General features: G+C 39.0%; 1 protein-coding gene across 1 annotated transcript in view; it reads left to right on the forward strand.

Moving 5' to 3' along the window:
• The window catches only part of aff2 (ALF transcription elongation factor 2), a 233952-nt gene continuing 207328 nt past the window's right edge, over positions 1-26624 (forward strand). Inside the window, exon 1 of the mRNA XM_088344502.1 lies at positions 1-115. Coding sequence (XP_088200628.1) covers positions 63-115 — 53 coding nt within the window. The 5' untranslated portion in view covers positions 1-62. The remainder of the gene's footprint in view (positions 116-26624) is intronic.

Below are 26624 nucleotides of genomic sequence, written 5' to 3' on the forward strand. Positions count from 1 at the left end.
GCACGCACGTCGCAGCAGCTTGGAAATTCTCATCAGCCTCGCAAAGCCGTTCGGAGCCTGTCATGGATCTTTTCGAACTGGACTTTTTCCGAGACTGGGAGCTTGAACAGCCATGGTAAGTTATATATTCTCTTTAATTCCTTCAGCGTGTTTAATTAAACATAACGCGGAGACAAAAGCGGCGAGTTGCGTCATAGTGATGGAGATGAAATTCGAAAGTGTGTTCTCCTTCCTTTGTGTCACCCTCCGCTGTTTGCACGCCGGCTTTTGGGGTCTTACTGTGCGACGGTGCGATGTCGTACACGCGCAAATAACGCATCCACGTGTACGGATTGCTAACAGGTTGTAGGAAGTTGCAACGCGTTGTTGCAGGAGTTGCAACTCGTGCGCGTGCGTGTGGTCGCGCATCGCGCAAGTTGCACAGGGAAGGATGAATGTTCGCGGGGCGAAGGATGCAGCCTTCAGCATCCCGCGAGTTGTTGAGTGAGGTTGGGATTCCTTCAAGTCACATGTAGTAGAATATTCTGCCGTACAGAGTAATACAGAAGTGTCCATAGTCCGGCCTGAGGGACAGTTACGGCCCGTGATCAAATTCTAACTGGCCCGCGGCCTCTGTCATAAAATTAATAACATCTGACCCGTCAATATTGTTGACAGCAATTCAAAATACATTTGTAAAAAATAAATAAATAGATAAACAAATAAATGAAATATAATCATCATTTCGGCAGCACGGCGCAGTGGTTATCGCGTGTGCGGCACAGTTCTGAGGCCGTGGGAACCTCCTGTGTGGGTTCAAATCCAGCTCCCGGCCTTACTGTGCGGAGTTTGTATGTTCTCCCCGTGCTTGCGTGGGTTTTCTCCGGGCACTCCGGTTTCCTCCCACATTCCAAAGACATGCATTTCAGGTGGATTGGCCGGTCCAAATTGTCCCTAGGTGTGACTGAGCGAGTGATTTGTCTGTCCCTGTGTGCCCTGCGATTGGCTGGCAACCAGTTCAGGGTGTCCCCTGTCCACTGCCCGATGATTGCTGGGATGGGCTCCAGCACCCCCGCGACCCTACTGAGGATAAGCGGTGCAGCTGATGAGATGAGATGATGAGATGAGATAATCACCATTTCACCAAATGATGGCAGTAGACCTTTGGCCAGCATGCTTCCCGTGAGAAATTTAGCCCAACCCATTCCTGACATGGCCTCTGTAAATAAAAAAGGAAAGTTGACTGTGATTCCCGCAGCTTCTAGGACAAGTGGAAATTGGAGTATTTTTTCACGCAAATTGAAAACAACTGCCTAATTAAACTGTGGCCCTTTTCAAAGAATATAATAGCAAGAGGCACTGCCAGACAATACATGCTGACTACCAAAAAAAAAAAAAAACTGGAAACAAAGGCTGTAAAAAAGTGAAGCAACTGGAAGCATTCGGCACAGCAGCGCTTTTTCACAAGACCTTGCAAGTCAAATGAAAATGCTACAAAGGCTAGCTGCGAGGTCACGACGCTGATCGCCAGGTACTGCTAACCTTTCATGAAGGGTGAATTTATTAAAGACTGTTCAAAGAATGCCAGGCTGAATAGTCGGCCCTCACACATTTTCAGCTCACCAAATCTGGCCCACATTCTGAAAAGTTTGGACACCCCTGGAGAAATAGATGTATTAATTAACAAAAACCTACAAATACTTCTAAATAAATGAACATTATATATACCACAGCCATATCCCCCCTGGTGGGAGGTGGCTAGAGTCATTTCTGACTCTTTTTGGGAGATTGATTCAGAGGAGGGGATTCCCAGCTCCCTCGCTCAACCCAACTGAGGTGTTGGGAGTGGTTAGGTGACCAATTCCAACCCTTAATGCTGAACGCCAAGCAGGGAGGCAACGGGTACCAATGTTTAAGTCTTAGGTATGACTCGGCCGAGGCTTGAACCACAACCTCCCAGTCTCAGGGCGGGCGCCATACCCTCAGGGCCACCGAGCTGGTCACATAAAAACAAATATTGTAATACTATAAATGCATATATTTATGCATTTTGTTATTTATTAATTTCGGTATTTATTTTGTCATGGACTTAGTCGTGTAGTTTTTTTGTGTATTTTGCTGCGTGTTTTGTGTTTTTTAAAAAAAATCTATTTTGTCAGAAAAAAAGTTATTTAAATGGGGGAAGGGGGTGTCAAACTGGCTGAGCTTTTCACCTTTAGTTGGTAGCTCATCACTGATCTACTAATAAGTGAAAATCAAAATACATGACAAAATATATGACACAATAAACAACAACACACACAACAAAGTATATGACACAATACATGACAAAATACACCACAAAATATACAACAAAATACATTACAAAACATGCAACACAGTACATGATGAAATACACGACAAAATTGGAAAAAAATGCATGGAAAAATAAACGAAAAACACACAAAAATACATGACAAAACACACAACAAAAAAAACTAAGAATTAGACAACAAAATACACGAGAAAATAAACAACAAACACAACAAAATAGATGACAAAATACACAAAAAAATACGCAATAATTTTTTTTTATTAAATTCACGACAAAATGGGCAGTATGGGGGCGCAGTGGTTAGCGCGTGTGCAGCACAGTTCTGTGGTCGTGAGATCAAACCTCCTGTGTGGAGTTTGCATGTTCTCCCCGTGTTTCTTGGGTTTCCTCTGGGCACTTCGGTTTCTTACCACATTCCTAAAACATGCATCTTAGGTTAATTGGCCGGTCAAAATTATCCCTAGTTGTGAATGAGCGAGCGAGTTGTCTGTCCCTGTGTGCCCTGTGGCTGGCAACCAGTTCAGGGTGTCCCCTGCCCACTGCCCGAGGAAAGCTGGGATGGGCTCCAGCCCCCCCGTGACCCTAATGAGGATAAGCAGTGCAGATAATGGAAGGATTCACATCAAAGTAAACAGGAAAATACACCACAAAACGTACAACAAAATAAACAACAACGTACACAACAAAATACATCACGTAATAGATGACAAAATACACAACAAAATTAATGAAGAAATACACGAGAAAATAACAACAAAATATTTAACAAAACACGTGACATGATACACGACAAAATACATGATGATGTACACCATAAAATAAAAGACAAAATAAATATCAATATAGTTAATAACAAAGAGCATAAATAAATGAATTAATTGCATTTATGTAAGATATTACAGAATTTCTTGATGCATTTGTGTGTTCATTCATTTATATCATCCATTAAAAAAACAATATTGACTTCAAGAATAAGCAAAAATATATGAACTATCACATAAACGTGTATTATTTAAAACAGCCTTATAACGAGAAATTTGTATTTATTTTTCATAACATGAGGCTCACTTAGAGGGAACTGACATAATTAACCCCCAAAAAACAAAAACCTTGTGAAAGGCCAGGCAAGAAAATAAAGAAAAATTGTGTGGTTCAGTTACTTTGAGTCTCCATTGTTTTTATTGTTCCTTGTGTTTTTTAGTATTTGTTTTCAGTTGCCCTAAACAATACATTGACGTCTAGATAATACACACTGTTCTTTTAATATTCTTGGAAAATTATTAATAAAATAATTTATTGCAAAATGCTCTTGTTTTAGTCTTAAATATTGCGACATACCTGTTCTAAAAAGGTGAAAGGCTGCTGGCTGCTTATAAGAAATATATATCTTTTTGACCCTCAATGTAAATATATGTTTTTCATTTGCCTACAATATTTCATGGTCACATTGTCTTTTTCGGTGTCTGGACCATCTTATTCCATACAACCTCGTCTCCAGCTCAACCAGGGGGGCCACATTAACTCTGCAACATTGCTTCGGCTCTTTCTGGAGAATCTAAGCATGTGGGAAAAAAATGACACATGCATACACGCTGTGCTGTCCCTCAGCAGCTCGGAAGGCCCTGGAGCAAGATACTTAACCCCCCGCTGCCAGAGCGTAGCAGCTCAGGGCCGAACAACAAGCTCGGGGTGTCTACATGTTGCCCTCGGCTGCCAAAGCTCCGTCACGCCGTGGCTGACAGCCGCCCCTGATGGGAAACGCGGCTGGCGAAGACCGCCGCTTTATTCCTTGAAAGGGAATATGGAAATGTGCACAAATGAGCAGTCTGGATTGATGAACCCCCGTTCGTGTGTTAACCTACTAAAGTGTGTCAGTCGTAGGTGCGGGATTTTTTTGGTTGTCCTGAGTATTATAAAACCACTAGGTGTTGCTTTATAGCAAGGGTGTCAAACTCATCGTAGGCCACGTTAGTGCAATACAGGGGTCGAGAACGTATGGCTTAAAAGCCAGAATGACTCTTTTCATGAGTACTTCTGGCTCGGAGTTTAAATCATGGCCCGAGCAATCTTCTCTGTGATTCTCTGAATTGAGTGAATGTGAAGCCAAAACAACTCCATCCATCCATTATCTGCACTGCTTATCCTCAGTGAGGTCGCGGCGGTGCTGGAGCCCATCCCAGCTGTCTTTTGGCAGTGGGCAGGGGACACCCTAAACTGGTTGCCAGCCAATCACAGGGCACAGAGATAGATACCTAATTTACTCGTTAACATCTAAGGACAATTTAGAACCGCCAATAAAACTGACATTCATGTTTCTGGAATGTGGGAGGAAACTGGAGTGCGAAAACCTATGCAAGCACGGGGAGAACATGCAAACTCTGCACAGGAAGTATTGGTAGCTGGATTTGATCCCATGACCGAATCGCTAACCACTCAGCCGCCGTGCTGCCCTTGCCAAAACAACTAGGTAAGCCAAAATATATAGGGCAAAGTTTCAACTACAGTTTTCACCCATGATGTTACACCAACAAACTTCATTTTGGCTATGTGTCTCTTCAGGAATCTTTTATATGGAAGCTCATTAAACAATCCATGTTCACTGTTACACACTTTAGGATGAAAAACCTACAGAACAAAATGTAAACACCCGAAAACGCACCCAAGCACCCAGAGTAATTTGATCGGGTCAGCGGTTGGGGTGGGTGGATCCCTGCACACATAGCGCACTACCCTAAATACATGTGCATCCTTCTCGTTTTGAGTATTTTGTGACGTTTTTACAAAGAACTCTGCTCACCCCTTGTTTTAAAACTATCACTTATGACAAAAATGACAGTCAGAATGAGCCTCAACAATCTTAAGTAACTGCGGCCGAGAGACAAATTTTAAGTGGTATATTTGTTGATTTGGGACACATGCTCTGGCATTATTATTTTATAATATCATCAAATCATCAAATGTCACTTAGTAAAATAAAATGTTCTCAAGAATTAGTTTAAGTTTGGTGTTGCCGTTTTTGTAGAGTTTGTCTTAAAATATATGGTGTTGCTCTCACAAAAATCAACATTTTTTTGCTTTCATGGCTTTTTCAATCAAAAAGGTTCCCTACCCCTGCCCTTTTGGAAGGAAAATTATTAATAACTTTTTTCATTAAGGTCTGGCCCCTCTCACAATTCTTTTGAACTCAATGCGGTCCACCCCATCGCTAAGATCGGAATGTAGCATTTGCAAAGCTAGCAATTAATGCTATCCTCCTTGAAGTTAGTTCTATCCTATATAATCAATGCTAATTAATATTAGTAGCTGTGATGCTAGGTGAAAATGTTCGTGGCCGGGTGGGTGAACCTCCAAAACGGGGCTAAGGGCCACATTCGTGTAAATCTTCTCAAAAAAAGTTAGCAACTGTGTGGAAATTCTAAACATATGGAGCATAAATTCGAAAGGGGAAAATGGCAGGGACATGGAGGCAATAGACTTTTATCATCAACAAAATGATTCGTCATAAAATATGTGAATTTAACCCAAATGATTGATTTATCACCTAGGCCTTTCTGGTATCGTAAAGAATATTCGAAAAGAAGTAAAAAGATAATCATATGTATTTGAGACGTGTAGGCTGTAGTAGGATTTTATTATAAAGTCAAGTAATGGAGCATCAAAAGCAGGTACGACGCTCATCAATTATATGTCAGCGCCGCGTTTTCGCTTCTGTTGCAATTGGTTCCAGTCACTGACGGCTGCACAGCGGAATGAGAGGCGACGGAATGAGGTGCGGGCTTTTAAGCACAGCAATAGATGGAGCCGCACAATGTAATGAGAGCCTGGACAAGAGCTGGATGACAAATTCTCCTTTTAACTTGAATTTCGCTTAGACATCCACCAAAGAGCAATTCTGAAACTTTTGTGTTCTCTGGTCCCGCAACTTCCGGTCTTGCACGCACGGGGCACAAATCCAGATAGCTGTTTTTAATTTTCCAAAAACCTGAGCATGGTTGCTCAGATGTAAGGGGATTGAAAACATGAAATCGTTCCATCTCTAAGCTCGTGATTGAAAGATTTGCAATCGATACAAAAGTTGATTAATTAAATCATTTTAATAAGAAACACCATCCATCCATCCATCCATTATCTGAACCGCTTATCCTCAGTAGGGTCGCGGGGGTGCTGGAGCCCATCCCAGCTATCTTCAGGCAGTGGGCAGGGGACACCCTGAACTGGTTGCCATCCAATCGCAGGGCACAGAGGGACAGACAATTCGCTCGCTCATTCACACCTAGGGACAATTTGGACCGGCCAATGAACCTGACATGCCTGTTTTTGGAATGTGGGAGGAAACCGGAGTGCCCGGAGGAAACCCACGCAAGCACGGGGAGAACATGCATACTCCACACAGGAGGTTCGATCTCATGACCTCAGAGCTGTGCCGCACACACGCTAGCCACTGCCCCGCCGTGCTACCCATAAGAAACGCATTTTTGGAAATTAAAAAAATTATCAAAATGATGCTATTTCATCTCAAGCTTATATTACATTCCATTATGAAAGTAAACTGTCTTTTGTTTTGAACATAACACGTTACGGTTTTTGGGGTGGACCCAAGTGAAGGGAAGCAGAAACTGAGGCAGGGGTGCTCAAAGTTAAGATGGTATTGAATAACAAAACCAGGAACATAGTAACAAACAAACAGATGGCCAAGAAGCAAATATGTCCAAACACAATCAAACATGACAATATCCAAACTAGATACAAAGCCCAAACAGGAAATGTAAATACAATGATCCGACGCAGTGTGCTGTCCGAGCAGTCAATATCAAGTCTTTGGATAATTAAAGACAGGCGTCTGGACATTGGGCTCAGGTATGTCTGGCTCCACACCCGGTTGGCAGCCTCTAGGGCAATGCTGCTCGAATAGTGGGGCAGTCCCCCTCTGGGGGCATGAGGCTCCGTCAAGGGGGGCGCAGGCACGCTTGGCATTGCAGATTTTTCTTTAGTTTTCCCAGAATAAAGTGCAAATGCGCCTCCAATACACTAGAGTGCAGTGGTGTTTTCATTGGCACAGTGTGGTGCATTAAGCAGAGTATGATCATTGAGTATGAAGTGTGGACACTCTTAGTGACCCCATGAAATAAAAATATATGCGAGACAGGCGAAAGGAGAGAGGGGTCGAGAGCCACACAAAAGTTTCCTCCTGAAAGCTGAAGCGAGTCAGTTTGACGAAGCGTACATAGAACTGCACTGCGACCACAGAGGGAGACGAAAAAAGACTGGTGTATTTGCCATGTTAAAAATGTTGGCAGCGGGCAGCACAGTGACAAATAATTTAAACTGTCACATGAAGACAATGCAACCCAAATCACGCTGATAAGAAGTGTGAGTTTGGTGTAAAAAAATGTGACGAAAAGCAAAAATTTGGCATGGACGGAGGTGACGTGTTACCATCTATATTGAGTGTTGTTTTGTCCCCACCAATATTATGTGATCAGGAAAATAAAAAATACAATAATAATAATAATAATAATAATAATAATAACTCTTCTTCTTAGGTGGGGTGTGGCAGAAAATAATTGAGACACACTGTTCTAGGGGAAGGGCAGCACGGCGGCGCAGTGGTTAGCACGTGTGCGGCACAGTTCTGAAGTCATGAGATCAAACCTACTGTGTGGAGTTTGCATGTTCTCCCCGTGCTTGCGTGGGTTTCTTCCGGGCACTCCGGTTTCCTCCCACGTTTCAAAAAATAGATTGTCTCTAGGTGTGAATGAGCGAGCGAGTTGTCCGTCTCTGTGTGCCCTGCGACTGGCTGGCGACCAGTTCAGGGTGTCCCCTGCCCGCTGCCCGAAGATAGCTGGGACGGGCTCCGGCACCCCGCGCCCCTACTGAGCATAAGCGGTGCAGATAATGGATGAATGTTCTAGAGTAAGGTGCCGTGCCAGATCCTGACAAAACACATTAAAGAGAACCCTCTCCAAAGAAAAACAAAACAATTTAAAAAATGATCAAATCATCTCTCATAAATTACAAATAAATAGCTATAGTGCAGTCAAAATAGGTACATCTTAAAATCAAATTACTTATGTAAAATTACTTCTTAAAATCAATAGTGCACAACTGTAAAAAAACTGCAAGAACAATTTTCGAGCCATATCCTGTGGGCCGGAAAACATCCCTGAAGTATAAATATTTCTGATGTGCCACAGTAATCAGTAAACCTTATTGCAGGACATGACAAGAGCAAAATATGAGCGCACTTTTGGGATACAATCTGAGTCGTTCCAAGATGCGGTCAAGATGAAAGTGACAGCTATTATTTGCTTGACCTGGTGCTAGCATGATGTGTTTTTTTACCTGTTTAGCTTTGACGTTCAGTTCATGTCTAGTGAGGCACAGTCAGATCTACAAATAAATGAATCCTGCATCTTATTCATCATTTGATTGGCAGAGCAATAAAGAAAGATATAGATTTTAGCATAGAGACAAATGTTTTATTGTTTGAGCTTAACTTTTAAATGAATTTTTTTTGCTGCTCCCTTTGAATAAAAGCATCAATAGACAGGTAATTCTTTATAAAAAAAATCATGCAACGAGAAAGAAATTACTGTATGGCTTGAGCTGCTGTTGGCTTGTTAATACTATCACTAATTCTATTGTTTTGTGTGGTATGTGCCAAATCAGCATTCTTGCCCTCTGCCATAAGGCAAACGAATTCTGTGCCTCACTGTTAGGTATATAGTTTAGTAGTAGAGGTAAGATCTTGGAGTAGAGTAGTATCATTCTGAAGTAACAGTCCGTAATTCTGCGACACAAAATAAGGATAGAAAACGTCTATTGATTTTGAACTTGCGAGATGAACAGAAGACCCGGACTTCAGATTGTCATGATTATTCATTGCACTCAACCGTGTCCGCTCGTTTGGCGCCAGCTGTTGCTGGTTACCTGATTGGCTTTCCTCCTATTTAAGCTCTGTGCTCTCACTCACCCTTTGTCAGTCCGTCAACAAACCTCTGCACCCGCAAGACGTGTGTATTGACTCTGTCCGGTTTCCTGCTTTGTTTCCTGTCCAGCATCGTTCCCGTCTAATTTTTGTTCTGTTTGATATCATTCTCCGGTGTCTGGAATCGTTCCCGTCTATTTTGTCCTGTTTGATATCGAACTCCAGTGTCTGGTATCATTCCCGTATGTCTCGTCCTGCTTGTCATGGGACTCCAGTCCCCAGTGTCTGATATGAATCCTGCCTGTCCTGTCCTGTCCGGTATCGATCCCATCCGTCCAGTATCTGCTCGTGTAACTGGTATCGAGCTCGTCGGCCTCTGGCTTCCTGTCGTTCCACGCCAGACTGCCGCCTTACTTCTTCCGCCCAGCGATCGCCGAATCCCTGGCGTTTTAGTTAACGTGCATGACTGCCCGATATTCAGTAAAATAAAGCTTGTGTGAGAAACGTTACGCAACTGGGTCCTCCTCCTGTTCTGGTTCTGACACAGATAAGAAATTCCAAACTGTTCATAGGTCCAGAAATTTGCATTAATTTTACATAACGTGAGCCTCACCCAGAAGGAGCAGATATAATTATCCACCATCTTGCTGCTACGGGTACCCAAAACCCTCATAAAGGCTGGGAACAAATCTGAAAAGAAAAATGATCCGGTTTGGTCACTTTAAGTCTCCGTACTTTGCAATTTGTGCTTTTCATCGCTAGTTTTCTGTTGCACTATACCATACATCAACATCTAGTGGTCCAATAATATTCACTTTCCCTTTAGAGAGCTCCCTCGTTTCGTGTTTCTAAAGACATGATTAGCTTTTTGCCATGCTGAATGACGGAAGCACACTGTCCAATGAAAAGCCATTATCCCTGAATTTTGCGTTTTAACAAAATCTTCTACCTCTTTTATTGGCGGGGACAGTAATTTACAGTTTTTCTTTTGACTTTGCAACACACGAGCAACACTGCACAACAATGATTCAATTACCTGCTAATAAGGCATGCACAAGGAAACAATGCATGCATGTAATGGACTGTAATTCATCTTTAATTGATTACAGACACACTCTCGGTTGTTTACGCTCTTGACACATTAGTAGTGTGCGAGGTTAAAGAAACGTTTCCCACAGCAGCCGCTCCCTCATTAGCCATGCTCAAAGGACGGAAATACAAATAATTCTCTGCACATTGTGGCAGCCGGCGAAGGATTCTAAGAAGAGAAGTGCAGTGATTTTTATTAAATGTTTATTTGGTTGTCTCTGTCAGATAAATTAGCCAACAGCTGCAGACGGTAGCGTTATATAAATGTAATAGAGTGTGGTTTACAGATTGTTTTCAACAAAAGTAAGGAATTTCAGTTGTGATTTTTAAATTATTTGTCCAAATCAGTACTACCACTGCAAGTAGCCTAAGAAGAAAATTTAGGAAAGTGTAGTGCAAAAAAAAAAAAAAATTGTGGTATGTAATGAAATAATGATTTTATTACTTTATGATGTTTTTAAAATAATTTATTTGAAATAAAAAGATTGAATAATGCTTGTGTAATCATTTCAGAGGTTTACCAAAGCAGCAAATAGTAGATGTGGTTAAAAAAGGGTTGGATTCCAAAATTAAAGATCATTTTCTTTGAAGAGACAGTGTGTATATAATTTTATATAACTTTTTTATAATTAAAAACATGACCAAAAACGGCCATTTTTTCTTTTATTTTTTGTCCAACACATTTTTTTTTTGTTTTTTTGGGGATACCCGTCCCAGCAAAATGGCAAATAAATATGTCAGCTAGGTGAGGGTCACTCTAATGTAAAAAAAAATATGCAAATTTTTGGACCTACAAATATTCTAAAAAAAGGCATGCTTATATTGTAGTTGATGCATTTTTTCTCCCATTAATACTGTTTTTTCAATGACGTTTTGCTTTGCAACTAGGAGGCAATAAATACACATTGTCCCTTTATTGCAAGTAACATTTGGATCATTTTATTTCAAATTTATAAAATAGTAAATAAAATATATTATATATAAAGATATTGTTTTTTAAAAGTATCAGTATGTTTTATTTTACTCGATTTTTTTAGATAAAATACAATACAATTAATAATAAAAATGAAATTGTCTCTATGCATTTTTTATTTATTATGAATACTCTTAATGGGACAGTGTGTAGTATTTAGCACCTATTTGTGGTAAAAAAAACAAACAAAAAAATAAACAAAACCAACCTTCGGAGAAGAAATTCCAACCTATTCTAAAAGCCCTCCCCTGAGCCATTTCTTATTTATTAAATCTTTTAGGTTACAAGAGCAAATCCACCCTGAAGGGCGTGGAAACCGAAGAACAGCAAAATGATTGGCCAATATTGAGTCCTTTTATTAATTAAATCTCCTGAATTTCAAAAAAGTACTTCCGTCCTAAAGAGTGTGAGTATTAACAAACAACAACATCATTGGCCAATAAGGAAATTGAGGTAAAAAGTGCATAATAGTGCAAAAAATGTTGCGGTATAATAGTCAAAATAACGAACTGGGACCCTTTTCAATCCCTTTGCAGGTGTCTAGTATTAAAAATAGAATAGACGTATTAACAACCATGAGGAATCTTATATCCTTGTTTTCAATTGCCTTGTTTTTTAATTTAAAATAATACATTCCTCAGAAAGGCTTTCAGTAAATATTGAACTCTCAAAATTGGCAGCTTCAGAAAGAGGGCAAAGCGCCATGAGGTCCAGCACCATCTAGAGTCTATCTGTGCACACCTCTAGGTTTTGCTAACGAGAAGGAATCCAACTAAGGTCCCACCCCCTCTCCTCATCTTCTTTGCTTGCTTTTCAATGCTTCGTCTCATCTCACTCCTTGTCTTGCAACGGAATCTAAAAGCTTTGTGTGATTGCGAAATTGGCTTCCATTCGAAATAACCTGGTCGTGATATCATGCCGTCGGGTAATTGTCGCCGTTGAATTAGGTTCTGGAGGGTTGGGGTGACGGAGGATGTTAATTGATGCTGATTGTGATAGTCTGTAAGTGAAGAAGGCAATTACAGAATTGGTGTCATATAAACTCGCCATGAGATTCGAGCTGACAGTCTAAAAAGTACACTGATCTGATTATATTGCTATTATTGTTATTTATTTTATAATTCCTTTGTTTACCTTCCGCTTTTATTTGCATGTAACAATTTCTTATGAACACCAAACAATCCTACACTACTAACATTATCAGAAACAACCTTCAATCTGTAGCAACATCATTTAAAAGGGCACAATGACTATGTATGACTAGGAGAGCACTGCATTTCTCCTCTTGGAGATATTCTCCCTACTATACATACTCACATTCAAGCAAAATTTACAACTACAGAATAAAATACTCAAATCAGGGGGTGAGCTTATATGCCCATGTTTGGTCGTGTGTCACCAGTAGCGTATGGTAGGAAGTGCATGGTGAAGGGGGCGGGGCTTATACAGGAACTACAATCCAACTGGAAATCAATGGGGCAAACGTAAGCATAGAATTTCAATGATGCAGTTTTATTGTTGGGGTTGGCAACCCAAAATTTTAAGAACCATAACAAACCAAAAAACAGACATGTCTGGAGCCGTAAAAAAATTAAAGCCTTATAAAAAACGTTTAAAATTGTAAATAAAGGTGATTCATACATAAAAGTTCGTCTTTTAACATTTAATACAATTACACCAACAAATAAATACATTTCCATTCCCCCCACGGAGGCTCAGCCTACCTGTGCGGAATTTGCATGTTCTCCCCATGCCTGCGTGAGTTTCCTCCTACACTCCAAAAACATGTCTGGTTAATTGTCCTTAGTTGTGAATGAGCGAGTGAGTTGTCAGTCTCTGTGTGCCCTGCGACTGGCTGGCAACCAGTTCAGGGTGTCCCCTGCCCACTGCCCGAAGATAGCTGAGATGGGGTCCAGCACCCCTGCGACCCTACTTAGGATAAGGGGTGCAGATAATGAATGGTTGGATATAGGTGTGTCTCTCTCTCTCAAAAAAAAATCAAAATATTTTTGCTTTTATGGCTCTTTCGATCATAAAGGTTCCCGACCCCTGCTCCAGTGTAAAGAACATGCTTACCAAACTATCATCTATCCTCCAAAACTCTAAATAAAATCAAATATTTATCTATCACTTTTACCGGCAAACCACCCCAGTAGGTCCTGGAGGTACATGATGCGCTGTGCTTCCTCCATCTGGTTTTATGTCGCGGTCAAAGTTGAAATTATCAACCTGGGCCTCGAGTGCCCTTTTTCGGTTTAGTGAGAAAATAACATCTGAAGTGATATACAGTGACGGTAAGAAAAATGTAAAACTCAATGATATAATAATGAATCAATAATTTCACAGATGAATCTCACCGGAATGTAAGTCGCATCCCCGGTTACACTGTGAAAAAAAAAACTGCGACTTGTGGTCTGTAATATAAGGTAGTGACTGTAACTAATTAGTATTATCAGCAATGCGCCAAACACCGTTAACAAGCTATATATTTTGCTGTCACAGGCTTTAAAGTGAAAGAAAACGGCTTTTAATACTTCCACAGAGTTGATTTCCAATGCATGGATTCAGTGTTGGATCTCACATTCCTACATTCAATCTGCCTTTCAAAGCTCTCAATCAGCGCAGTCACACGTGTGCGCTTGAAATCATTCATCACATTGAAATGTGCACCCCCGCTCGCTGATCAGGGCCGCGCTTGCCAAAACAGCTCCACTTGATGCTACTTCACTCTAACATCATTTGCGACCCGCGGCCTGTGAAAGGAAGCTGTGTCTCATCCAGTAACTGTCAAGGCAAGCCTACGAGAAAGTTTCTTCCGCGAGGAATAATTGTCATTTTTGTGTCTTACGGATGTCACGAGACCTCACTTCACATCTGGCAGCACTTGGTATGTATATCGGTGCTTCTCATTTCTTTTTTGACCCAATGCAGACTTTTTTCATGAAAAAAATCCCGCTAATTCTTTAGCACATTTTATTTTACTGTGTGTCATTTGATGATTTGATCAAATCTATGAATTAATAGATGCAAGAGCCTGGGTCCCATATCAATATAAATATAGCATTTAAAATTTGTCACGGCCCTCAGTTTCTTATGACTGTTGAAGCTCATTTTGACTGTCATTTCCGTCCTAAATAATGGTTTCAAAACAAGGTGCAAGCAGAGTTTTTTGTAAAGATGTCACAAAATACTGAAAACCATAATGATATTATCGTATCTACCTTCGGCGCAGACTGCACTGAGCTATAGAGAAAAGTGCAGAGATCCACCTACCTCTACCGCTCACCCAATCAAATTGCTCTAATGTGGTTTGCTGGAGTTATTATTTATTTAAAGTTCTCATACATTATCTCAACAGTGAACATACATAGTTTGATGAACTTCGATTCAAAGGGTATCTTACTGACCTACTGCCAAAATAGGGTATGTTGATACGACATCCTGACTATGAACTATAGTTGAAAATGTGACCTATATATATACTGGACTAAACATTTATGTCCATTATTGTTGGTTCGGCTTTGAATGTACTACATTCAGGATGAAGTAACTTGTCTTTGGAATGCCACATAGAAATGTGCAATTGTTACATTTTATCTCATGTACTCATGAAAAGTGCCATATATGACTCGCGAGCCATAGGTTCCCGATCCCTGGTTTAGGCTGTGTATGTCTGTTTAGAGAAGTAACTCATAGTATTTCATTTAAGGAAGCGACAGTGTGTCATGGTTCAATTTAAAGTTTTTCTTTGTCCAAGTTGCGCATACTCATTCACAACTCAGGCCTTGTCTACACTTTAACATTTACGACCTTTCCCCAAACCTTTCACTTTCGCAATTTGTTCAGTTCACTGCCCTGAAAACAACCGTCTGCTCACTTAAGCTATGAAGAGGATTTTTGCCCATCGAAACTATGAAATGCTGACACGCAATCCACTGGCTTGATTAATGCAGGAGTCGGATCTCAAGGATAAAGAGAGCGTATGGGCACATAATTAGAGCTCATCTCACCATGTTGCCATCTCTGTGGATCTCCTTAAAGGCACAAAGCAGGTTGCAACAGAATGCTAATGTAATTGCTGTGAAAATGCACATAAGATGATCAATAATAAAAATGGTTTTCGTCAAAGGAATTTTAACATTATGCGTATAGTATTAAAGGGAAAATGTAACAAAGGGAAATTTGTGGAAAAAAGATATTAAAAAAAAAACAAGCAGAAATACATGAACTATCCTCATACTTTCCCCATACGCTTTTTGATCATTTCAAACTGTGTCACCATATAACAGAGTTATTTCTTTTTTGTAAGATCGATCTTGTTTTGCCCATTTCGGCTCTAATGCAGACCGTTTTGGTCACACGTAGCAGACGAAAATATTATCGTAAATTGCTGATATTGGTCCGGTATTCTATATAAAATGTCTTGCTGTGAGTAAATAGGTGCTGTGTTCGTTTTTGTAACGTTATTTCTCACTTAATTCGAGGAACTGCATTCTTTCACAAGGGGAGCAATTGGCTGAGGTTTACTGGTATGTATCACATAAACCAAGGGTGTCAAACTCATTTTAACTTGCTGGCCACATGACAGAACAAACATTCCCTCGGGGGCTGGACTCTTATATTAGAGAGAAAGAAAAAGAGAGAAAGAGAGAGAGGGTGGGACAAAGAAAGAAAGAAATGGAGAAAGAGAGAAAGAGAGAGAGAGAGAGAGAGAGAGAGAGAGAGAGAGAGAGAGAGAGAGAGAGAGAGAGAGAGAGGAAAAGGTATAAAGAGAGAGAGAGACAGAGAGAGAGAGAAAAGAGATAGAAGAGAGAGAGAAAAGAGAGAGAAAATGATAAAAAGGAAGAAAGAGCAAAATAAGGTAAAAGGACACACAGAGAGAAAGAGACAAAGAGGAACAAAGAAAGAGAAAAAGAGAGACAGGGAGAGTGAAAGAGAGCTATAGAGTGAGAGAAAAAACATTCAAGTACAGCATTTGTGAGAGAGACATAAAGTGGACATATTTCAACCTGCAGCTCGTTTTTCTCTTGCGCTCATCTCAGCGTTGCCTTGCGAGCCGGATTCAATCCCTTTGCGGGCCTGATCCGGCCAGCGGGCCACCTGTTTGACCCCCTGATATAAACTGATTATTTCCTTCTGCTTGTTTCTGCAATTGCATCCAATGCTAGTTTGTTATTTTGGCTGTTATTCCTCACTGTTGTTCATTATTTGGAATATGATGCCATGTTTACCTCAATGTCCTTATCGGCCAATGATGTTGCTGTTCGTTAGTACTCACTTTCTTTAGGAGAGAACTGCTTTTTCTTTTTCTTAAATCTTAGAAGATTTAATGAAAAAAAGGGCTCAGGGAAGGGCTTTCAAACTGATTTTTAATTCAGATTTTTAATTCTGCGGGTTTTTACAGTCCTCTCCTGTTCTCCATGCAAATTCAAAATGAATTGATGTCTTTGCTCCTTATTTTGAGTCTCTACTAAACTTTGAACTTATAAATATATATTTTGAAAAGAATCGTTAATTTTGCATTCATTTTACATGACTTGAGCCTTGCCTAGAGGGGGCTGATACAATTTTCACCATTTTGTTGCTTCAGGTACCCAAAAAACAACCTTGCTAAAGGCTGGGCATTACTTTTTGAGAGATGAGTCCTACAATAAATATATGTAAATATGTAAGAGATTAATATATAAATATGGTCTCTTTGAGAACTCACTTCCGGTTGCACTTCACAATAGGGCCACATTTAGGGGTCAAATAATACACACTATCCCTTTAATATATCTTTAGAAGGCCCTTTTAAACAAAACCTTTGTACAGGTACAAGATCATTGTTATTGATGTTACAACATAAAAGGACTTGATATGAGCAGATAGGTTACATGAATGCTTCAAACACACTCAAATCAAACCCACTTAGAAATAATTCTGTAACTTGACATGACAGAGCGTCCCACTTGGCATCATCCTGCCATGACAAAAGAGCGACTTATCTGCTTGAGTAAACGGTATAACATAATCCTTTTTGATATGCTTAATACTGCTGTTAGTGAGAATCAAAATGTCACTGAGGTTCAGTCAGTTTGGGTTAAGCGTTCAGTGAACATCAAAAGGAATGACCATACAGATGTGTGTCATGTTTTTAAGAGCTTGCTGTGAGCTTTCTGTTGAAAGAAAAATATGAGTGCCATTGTGTTTATGCTATGGAATATATTGTTCTAACTGGTCAACATTTAAGCATCTTAATAATTGCCTCATTCGCTGGGCGAGTTGATCATTTAGCTGACAGTGTTTGTGTCATTTTCCAATTGGTGCCGTGTTTCGTAGAAATGAATGGTTTAGAGTCCTTGAAAGTGGGGTGCGTAGCTTGAGGTGTCCTTGAAAAGCTTAAAATTGAACACGTTCTCTAATATATATGTGTTGCCGAACTGAGTTCAAAGAGCGTGTACATTTTTTCATAGCACCTATCTGCTTTTATCATACTTTTGTCATTGGTGTTCCGGCCTCAGAGCGCATTAGGAGAAAAGGAGGCGGGAGTAATGAGGGAGGTGAGTGATTTCGTACGCGTGCTTGAGGGTTTTTTTAAAATCCCAAAATAAAAATGGTGAAAATAGAAAATAGCTGTTTTTAGATATAATCCGAACGCCAAACTATATCCCCAAAACGATGAAAAAAAAAGAGTTTATTAAAACCCGTACAGTACGTGCAACACCGTACAAGCAGCTTTACTGAGGTTGCAATGACGATTTCAGCCGAAAATGGTGTCAGCAAGTATGATATTTTGAAGTTGCGGACACTACTTTTAAGTTAGACTTAAAATGTTTCTGTAACTTCTGAACGGGTACCTAGATATTGATAGTTGCTATCAAAAGTGCTTTTGATTGTAAGAAATGTCAAATGAAACAATATAGGAAAATTTAAAAGAACCTATATGGAACTAATATCCCTCGCGATAACATGGTCTACGTTGATACTGTACTTTTAGAAATGCTTGAGCCTGTGAAAGAGTGTTGTACTCTGGTTTCAGTGTAATAGAGTATTTTTATGGTACTGTATAATAATTGTAAAACTAAATAAAAATAAAGGCTTGTACTTTACAGATATGCATTGTGTATTGTGTTCTGTATTAAATAGAGTATTTAATTGTATAATAGTCATAAAAATAAATAAAAATAAAGGGTCCTACTTAACGGATATCACTGATCACAGGTTCTTTGTAAAACATAACCTTTGGGATAAAAAAAGGGATTACTGTATATCCAAAAATATAATTTCCTCTTAAGAAGAGTGAAATTAATGTTATTTAACACAATCTTTTTTATCTGTTCTTTTATCTATATTATTTATTGTTTATTGGGTTTGTTTTTATGTTTTTTTCTTGCTTAATATGAAGAATGTGGTTCTGGTTTTATCATTGGATACCTTCAAAGTAGATTGCTTAGGATGCCAAGGTTGTTTGCTACTCTGACTGTTGTTGTGCACTCTTGTTCTTTATTTTGGCTCACTGTTGTTTGTTAATTTGACCGTTATGCACTGTTAACATCATTGTTACTATTTGCCAATCATATTGCTGTTCTTCGGTTTCCACACCCTGTAGGGCTTATATTCTTTTTGTAACCAAGGAGATTTAAAAAAAAAAGAAAATGACCTAAAACAGGTTGGAATTCTTGTATTTCAAGGATTTTGGTGCAGGCCTCTCCTGCTGTCCCTGCAAGCTCCAAATTATAGCATGTCACCTTTTCTTATTTTGAGTGTCTACTACACTATAAACTTATTGTTTGGTCCTTAGAGCCGAATTCCAACCAGCGAACTAACTATCTAACTATTTCTACAACTACTATTATTTTGTATAATGTATGTAATGCACAATTATTATAATAAAAAAATCAAATTAGTTCATTAAATTCATAATATAACTTTTTAAAAAATAAATAACAAAGGAACAGAATAATACATTTTATATAAATATAATAAAAAGAAAATTACCAATATCTCCAATTTAATGAATACATTTAATTAATTCAAATCAATACAATAAAATAAATTGTAGTACCGAAGTAGTAAAATAAAAAATAAAAAAGTTAAAAAGGTACTTCTAACGGGCCAAATAAAAGAAATGCCAACAATTCAAGATTTGTTTTCACACTCACTGTGCTCGCACATCCCAACTCTTTATTCATATCTATAAGCAAACCCCAGTTTGTGCCAAAGCATCTGCCATTCAATCAGGAAACAACTGACATTAATAAATTAGATGGATTTACTGAATCACAAATCAAATTAATAGCATCATATATTTTTACAAACTACTTTGACAGATAATCCTGATGAATTATAGATTGAACACCTTTTTAATTATCTTATGTCTCTTGACGTATTAATCAAGTTTTTCTGTCATTTTATTTGTATTTAATTGCCGTGAATTAATCGCAGTATCCTAAAACTATATACACAAAAGCTACTATAATTTTGTTTATTTTTTCTTAGGTTTCTGAATGCTTTTGAGATTGTCTCTTAAAAATATTATAATATAAGGTTGGTGCTTATGCCCGCTATCCATTCAGTCCAATGACAGGATTGCAAAATTTGGGAGAGAAAAAAGTATTCAAAATATACTCTTTCATTTATATATGCTATTGTAAAACAGACGAATATGAAGACTTTTTGGAGACCTATTTTTTTTCTTTCATATTAATGCAACAAAAATCAGAATAGATAGAACGTAGACAATTCTTGAAAAACCCAGTAAAAAAAACAAAAAGTTGTAAAGTGTCTATATGTCTTTGTTCTTTGGTATGATTGTTTTTGTACGATGAGAATCCTGAACTCATTTATTGCCAGCGATCGCTATTTACATCAACTATCTATTCTAACTGGGCTTGCAGGAAATTAGTAAATGTTTTGTAGTTGGAGCTTCACAACCATTTTTCATAGTATTTTTTCGCCTCAGCGTTTTAAGTAGACATGTAGAAAGAGTACGGTTTGTGATACATTGCATACAAAAGGATGTATTTTAACTATGAGCTGTTTCAGATTTTTTTTTCTAGTATTTGCCACGGGCCACATAAAATCAAATGAGGACCTACAACATCTGGACACCCCTGAAGGATTGTCCAAAAAATACAAAACAAATGTCCACCAAACGAGTTTAACGGCTGGAGAGTATGAATTAAGTTATAGAGAAAATGAATGTGCTCCTGTTTTTCACTCACTGATCCATCAATGTTAACTTATAAGTACAGGATTATTAAAACTACAAATCCATTGGTGAACAAGCTGTATTTTGCACGGTGCTGACCAAAATAGACATGAATTAACGGATTTTTCATCTCCATCATTTACAACTCAGCAGGAACGACCATCATGCAATGTGTCTGGTAATCCCAGTGCTCGTCTGTCTCCTTGAAAATGGTTCACACACTCTTAGTCGTATGACAGCTTCCCAGCAGTTGGGACTGAGTAGTTCAGCTCTTGCTGTTCGGCCATGCCACTTTCAACCGCTTTATCGGTGAGTTATCACAATAAACTAGTAACCAGGGGTGGGCAGATTGATCTATATATCAATATTATTGATACTCAGCAAGTACTTGGATCGGATTGATACTATTGTGCTGGGATTGATATTCCGCTCCTCAACCAATTTCCTCAAAGTGCCGCTTACCTGCACAGAATTGTATTGTTTACATTCTTTACAAACAGGTAGTGAAGTGCAGTGTAGACTTTTCTTCAACTACAAAAAAGAACAATGCCAAGTGTAATTTTTGTGGTGAAGTGGTCGATTACTGCTGTAACACCACACATTAATTTGTGGTCATTATGACAACAGAACCAATGAACCAATGAGAGACAATCAATACTTTATTTTTATGACTGACTTTATACAGTATACAAAATATTGAGCAATGGAAGCAATTATTGTAATGTTCCCATTGTTATGCATGTAGTTTTGTCACACTGCTGCTTTTTTGGTTTAACAGCCTTGACTTTTGTTCTGAAATAGTTGTAAAAATATTTTTTGCTGATAAGTTTGCATAGTACACAGTAAAATTACCAGTGTTGATTTACCACTTGAAGACAAAGACCATTATGTTCACTGAGGTAGGGTTCAAAATTTACTTTTTGAGTGTTAACTTAAAGCTGTTTATTTTAAGGTACTCAGTAAAAATGATAAAGGTACAGTGTGTAGTATTTGACTACAAGATGTCGGTGTATGGTATAGTGCTACTGAAAACTAGTGCTATAAAGAACATGGAAGAATACAATCTACAGAGTTTCAAAGTGACCAAAGCGCACCTTTATACTCCTCATTTTTTTGCCCAGCCTTTGTCGAGGTTTTTGTTTCTTCAGGTACCCGTAGCAGCAAGATGGCCGACAATGTCAGTTCCCTTTCGGTGGGGCTCTAGATATTTAGAATAAATGCTGATTTGTATAATATGTTTGTATGAAGGTCAATGAATCTTTGCTTATTAGTTCAAAAGTTATACATATATATATTTTTAGATAATTTAATTTTGGCTTTGCACTTGGAGGTGCTAAATAATACAGACCCTTTAATCAAACACATTGGCGTATACTTTTAACACTACTTCAGTGAACATATATCCTTTATCTACAAGTGTTAAATTAACACTAGTTATTGTACTGTGTAGTCATTTCATATTTTTAGTTCCTAAAATCTGTGTGCCGTGTTCATCAAAATAATAACAAGCTAACACAAGGGGGGGATCAATTTGGCAATTTTCATGACATATCCAAGCCAAAAGTGTCAGTATTGGATCGAGATCGATACTACCCTTTAGTAACTTGGATTGGATTGATAACATAGTTCCAATGATTGCCCATGTCTACTAGTCCGTCTTGGAAAAAACTAGGCATGTGTAGATACACAAATTAATATAAATAAAGAAGCTCCAGTTACTATTGAAAATAATAAAAAAAGGCTTGACTTCATCACATTTACTGTAATTTCTGCACCAGAGGCGCACCAGATTAAAAGACGAACCGGATTCTAAGGTGCACTCCCCAAAAATAGCCTTTTGTCATATTTTTTACATATATATGGCGCACTGGACTATAAGTCGCATGGCTTTAAAACTTAAGCTAAAAGCCACTTACGGAATATATTAGCACAAGCTGACTAAAAGCCAAAACATTGTATGAACGCAAATAGAACCAGGATCGCGGCAGCCAGCGTGCCGAAACCTGAATACTCACTGTTGCGAACTAAGTTATGTTCTTCTTGCATACATTGTTTGGCCATTTTGATCATTAATTATTGCACAAATACGTATACAGTAAAACCTCACCTAGTAATTCCTACAAATAAATACTTTATACATTTCCAATTTTATCCAGCAGTATTTTGCGGAATATAAGGTGCACTGGGTTATGAGTCCCAGTTTCTAATTTCTGGACAAAACCGGGTTTTCAGGTAAGCCGTACCGTCCGGAAAATTTAGTGTAAGGTAATCAATTTTGGGGACAGCATTCCGCTTTCAAACAGACATGAACCGCCCCAGCTCCCCTCCTCCAACTTCCTCTCTCTCTCACCCTTCCCCAGCTGTAGCCCAGTGTTGAACCCGCTCATCTGAGTTGCAGACAAACTTATCATTGAAATATAACCTGTTTGCAACGTCAGAAAAATTACGAAATTTTGTCAAAATATGGCCCTTGACTCCTATGAACGATTGAATCAAACTATTTAAGGTGATTGAATTGTCTTATGTGGCTACGGGGCCCTTATTTGTGAAAAAAAGGATATTCAGTGGTTGCCTTTGCAACCCCCTCAGGAAACCGGCAAGAAAGAGGTGAGAGTGACCAAACTCTCCTGAAACTCAGTGCTGATTGAGCCAACGATTCAGCACGGAGAAAGAAAGCTTTGCTTAACAGGAAACCTAAACAATCTGAGAAAGTCTTGCTTAGCCAGCGTTCAAGTTGAGATTGAGCCAGATGCCAAAGCGGTTGGATGCAGCCAGCGACCTCAGACAAATGACCTGCCGACATCCAGCACATAACCAACCAGTGATTCTGGTCCCATCCAAACCTCCAGACTTGAGGACTGCAGGACCCTGCGAGCCAGCCTCGGATCTTTATCCATCCTGAACTGGTTGCCAGCCAGTCGCAGGGCACACAGAGACAGACAACTCACTCACTCATTCACTCATTCACACCTAGGGACAATTAACCCGACATGCATGTTTTTGGAATGTGGGAGGAACCGGAGTGCCCGGAGGAAACCCGCGCAGGCACGAGAAGAATATGCAAACTGCGGTATAGCTGGACTTGAACCCTGAACCTCTGCACGGTGGGGCTGTGCACGAACCACCCAGCCGAACCAAATTTTATTGCAATGTTTTCAGGTGTCAATTCGTGTGATTAAGAGGAATTCAGTCAAATTACAATAACCCACAGCTGTCTAATTTTCTATCCATTAGAAAAATTAAGCCCACAACGATGTTTTACCATCCTAACCGTGTCAGATAGAAACTTCTTTCTTTCTGTCTTTTTATTGTCCTTATTTGTGTTTCTTTTGTCCATGATTAGTAAAGAAAATTCCTTAATTTCAAGAGAGTGTGTGTGTCTTGATTAAAGCATGTTGAACTTTCAAAATAAATAATTGACTTTAAATTGTTGTGTAGCCAATCCTTCAGATTAACTAAAAGGTTTTTCCATCTATTTTCCGGATAAGATTATCTAAAAACTGTATGTGGTGCTCCAAAGAGGCGAAACAAGTTTAAAAGAATTAACTCGCCCCTTCAATTTAATCATTGAATCGAATATTTGTTTAAATAATTTATTGACCATCCAAATTCATCACATTCTACATTCTGTTGTCGACTCATGCTTTTAAATGTATTGACTGCAAATAACGGTGGCAAGGGTCAATGGCGGAGAATGAATTAATGCCAATCTAGCTGTCAATGGCATTGAATTAGTTATTATAAAAACAAACCCACTTGATTATTATTGCATGTTGGTCTTCGTACGAGCTGTACGCCGTCTGCCAGTCAGCCGGGACAGCCTGGAGCTCGCCGCGGCCATGAACAGGAAAAGTGCTACAGAAAATCGATGAATAATTCAGCATCGCTCCCCTTGAGAGCGCACAGTTGCCTTTAAAATGATTATGGCTAATGATGTGGAACACTCTGATGAACAAAGTTGTGGATCTATAGATAAGGACTCGTTGAACCATTTGTCTGGACTGACAAATATTTTGACTTGGTTCATTGTTTCAATATGACTGCATGCATTGATTTTCACTGTTAAAACATTATTGCTATTAAAGTCTTGGCTGTTAGGCATCACACCGCAGAGAAAACAAAAACATGTAATGAGCTCAAATGAATTCAGCCACTTTATTATAGACCATGCCAGAGCTGACTCCCTCACAAGGGCACAGGAGAACAATACACAAAGAAGCACTTAGCGGTGCTACAAAGACCAAACCAGAAGCTCTTATGGAAAATGCATAATGGACATCATATTGAAGGAAAACAGTCTCTTAATGGCTCATGTAAAAATCCGGGATAAGGCTTATGCTGCACTTTCTCCTGTGCCGTAAACACATTTATTAGGTGAGTTAAGCGTCCATAAAACTGCACATATGTATTATTTGGCGTTTTTTAGGAGAAATATCAATATATTTGAACACATAAATCCCATGAACACAATTTGTATGGTAGTAGCTGACTAATAAGGAGGCTATTTGCTTGATTTAGTAGATATCTAAACCATTTTAAAGTGTTGAATAATCCACTAAGAGCCTTAAATCCATGGTCAAGATCAAGCCTTTGTTTCACATCCACTTAAATTTGATAATAAAGTACTATCTTTCTAAAACTACTTAGGATCCCCAAATGAAAGATATTGAAAAAATTCACAATGTCATTTCAATATATGATAACAGATAAGTGATCTTACATACTTTTGTTCAGCCGAATACCAGCACTGGTGCTCAATTTGTCAGTCAATGCTCCCAATACTAAATACTGATACTTCCCGTACGTAAATTTCCCTTCATAGCTATGGCAGTCTTTGTAAATCCCTCTCTACTTCTAATACAACACCATTGTCAATATTATTCAATCAGATATTAGCCGAAACTATACATGTTGTGTATGGTGATTATTTAAATACATTCCAAAAGGCCACAATGCAGTTTGAAATTTGGACAATTTTGTTTTTGGTGTCGTTTCATGTTAGCATTATCATCCAGACACTGCTGACTAGAGGTCAAGTCAGGTCAAGTCACATTTATTTGTATAGCCCTTAACCAAAAAATGTCTCAAAGGACTGCAAAGGTTACAATTACGCCATCCCTTGATTTTTAACCAACATGCGGGCAAGGAAAAACTCAACTTGTTTCTGTAAAGCTCCGGCTGTGAGTAGCTATTTATTGCACAAGTTATGACTAATGTGTTACAACAAATATAAAGAAAGTTTTTAAGAAATTTTACAGAAGTTTTGTTCCATATGTGAAAATTGTATTTAAGAAATTTGTGGCTGAATAGGGTTTATGTCTAGAGTTGATGATAAGTTTATAGTTTAGTCGACACTCATTATAAGGAGAGAACATGCCAATGAATATTAAACTTGCAAGAAGAACAGGACAGGACTCAAACCTCCACTAAAAAATTCCAACCTGTTCTAAACGCCCTACCCTGAGTTCTTTCTTCTTATCACATCGCTTGGGTTACTTCATGGGTGTGCAAATTTCATCTCATCTCATTAGCTACACCGCTTATCCTCAGTAGGGTCGCGGGGGTGCTGGAGCCCATCCCAGCAAACATCGGGCAGTGGGCAGGGGACACCCTGAACTGGTTGCCAGTCAATCGCAGGGCACACGGGGACAGACAACTCACTTGCTCATTCACACCTAGGGACAATTTGGACCGGCCAATTCACCTGAAATGCATGTTTTTGGAATGTGGGAGGAAACCGGAACGCCCTGAGGAAACCCACGCAAGCACGGGGAAAACATACAAACTCCGCACAGGAAGTCTGGAGCTGGATTTGAACCCACGCAGGAGGTTCCCAAGACATGAACTGTGCCGCACATGCGCTAACCACTGCGCCGCCGTGCTGCCGTGTGCAAATTTAAGAACAGCAAAATTATTGGCCAATTATGACAATAATGTAAATAAACAGTGCACAATAGTCCAAATAATAAACAACTGTGAGGAATAATAGTCCAAATAACAAACAAATTGATATCCAATGCAATCTCCTTTGCAGACATCCAAAATTAAACACAGGAAAGAATATGATAAACTTATCAGTTGATAAAAATAATAAAATGTCGTCCAAACTGACAAATGAAATTACAATTTTATATTTTGGACATATTGT

This window comes from Urocampus carinirostris, chromosome 9 (assembly GCF_059441175.1).
Source record: "Urocampus carinirostris isolate Australia breed hairy pipefish chromosome 9, RoL_Ucar_1.0, whole genome shotgun sequence".
Lineage (NCBI taxonomy): Eukaryota > Metazoa > Chordata > Actinopteri > Syngnathiformes > Syngnathidae > Urocampus > Urocampus carinirostris.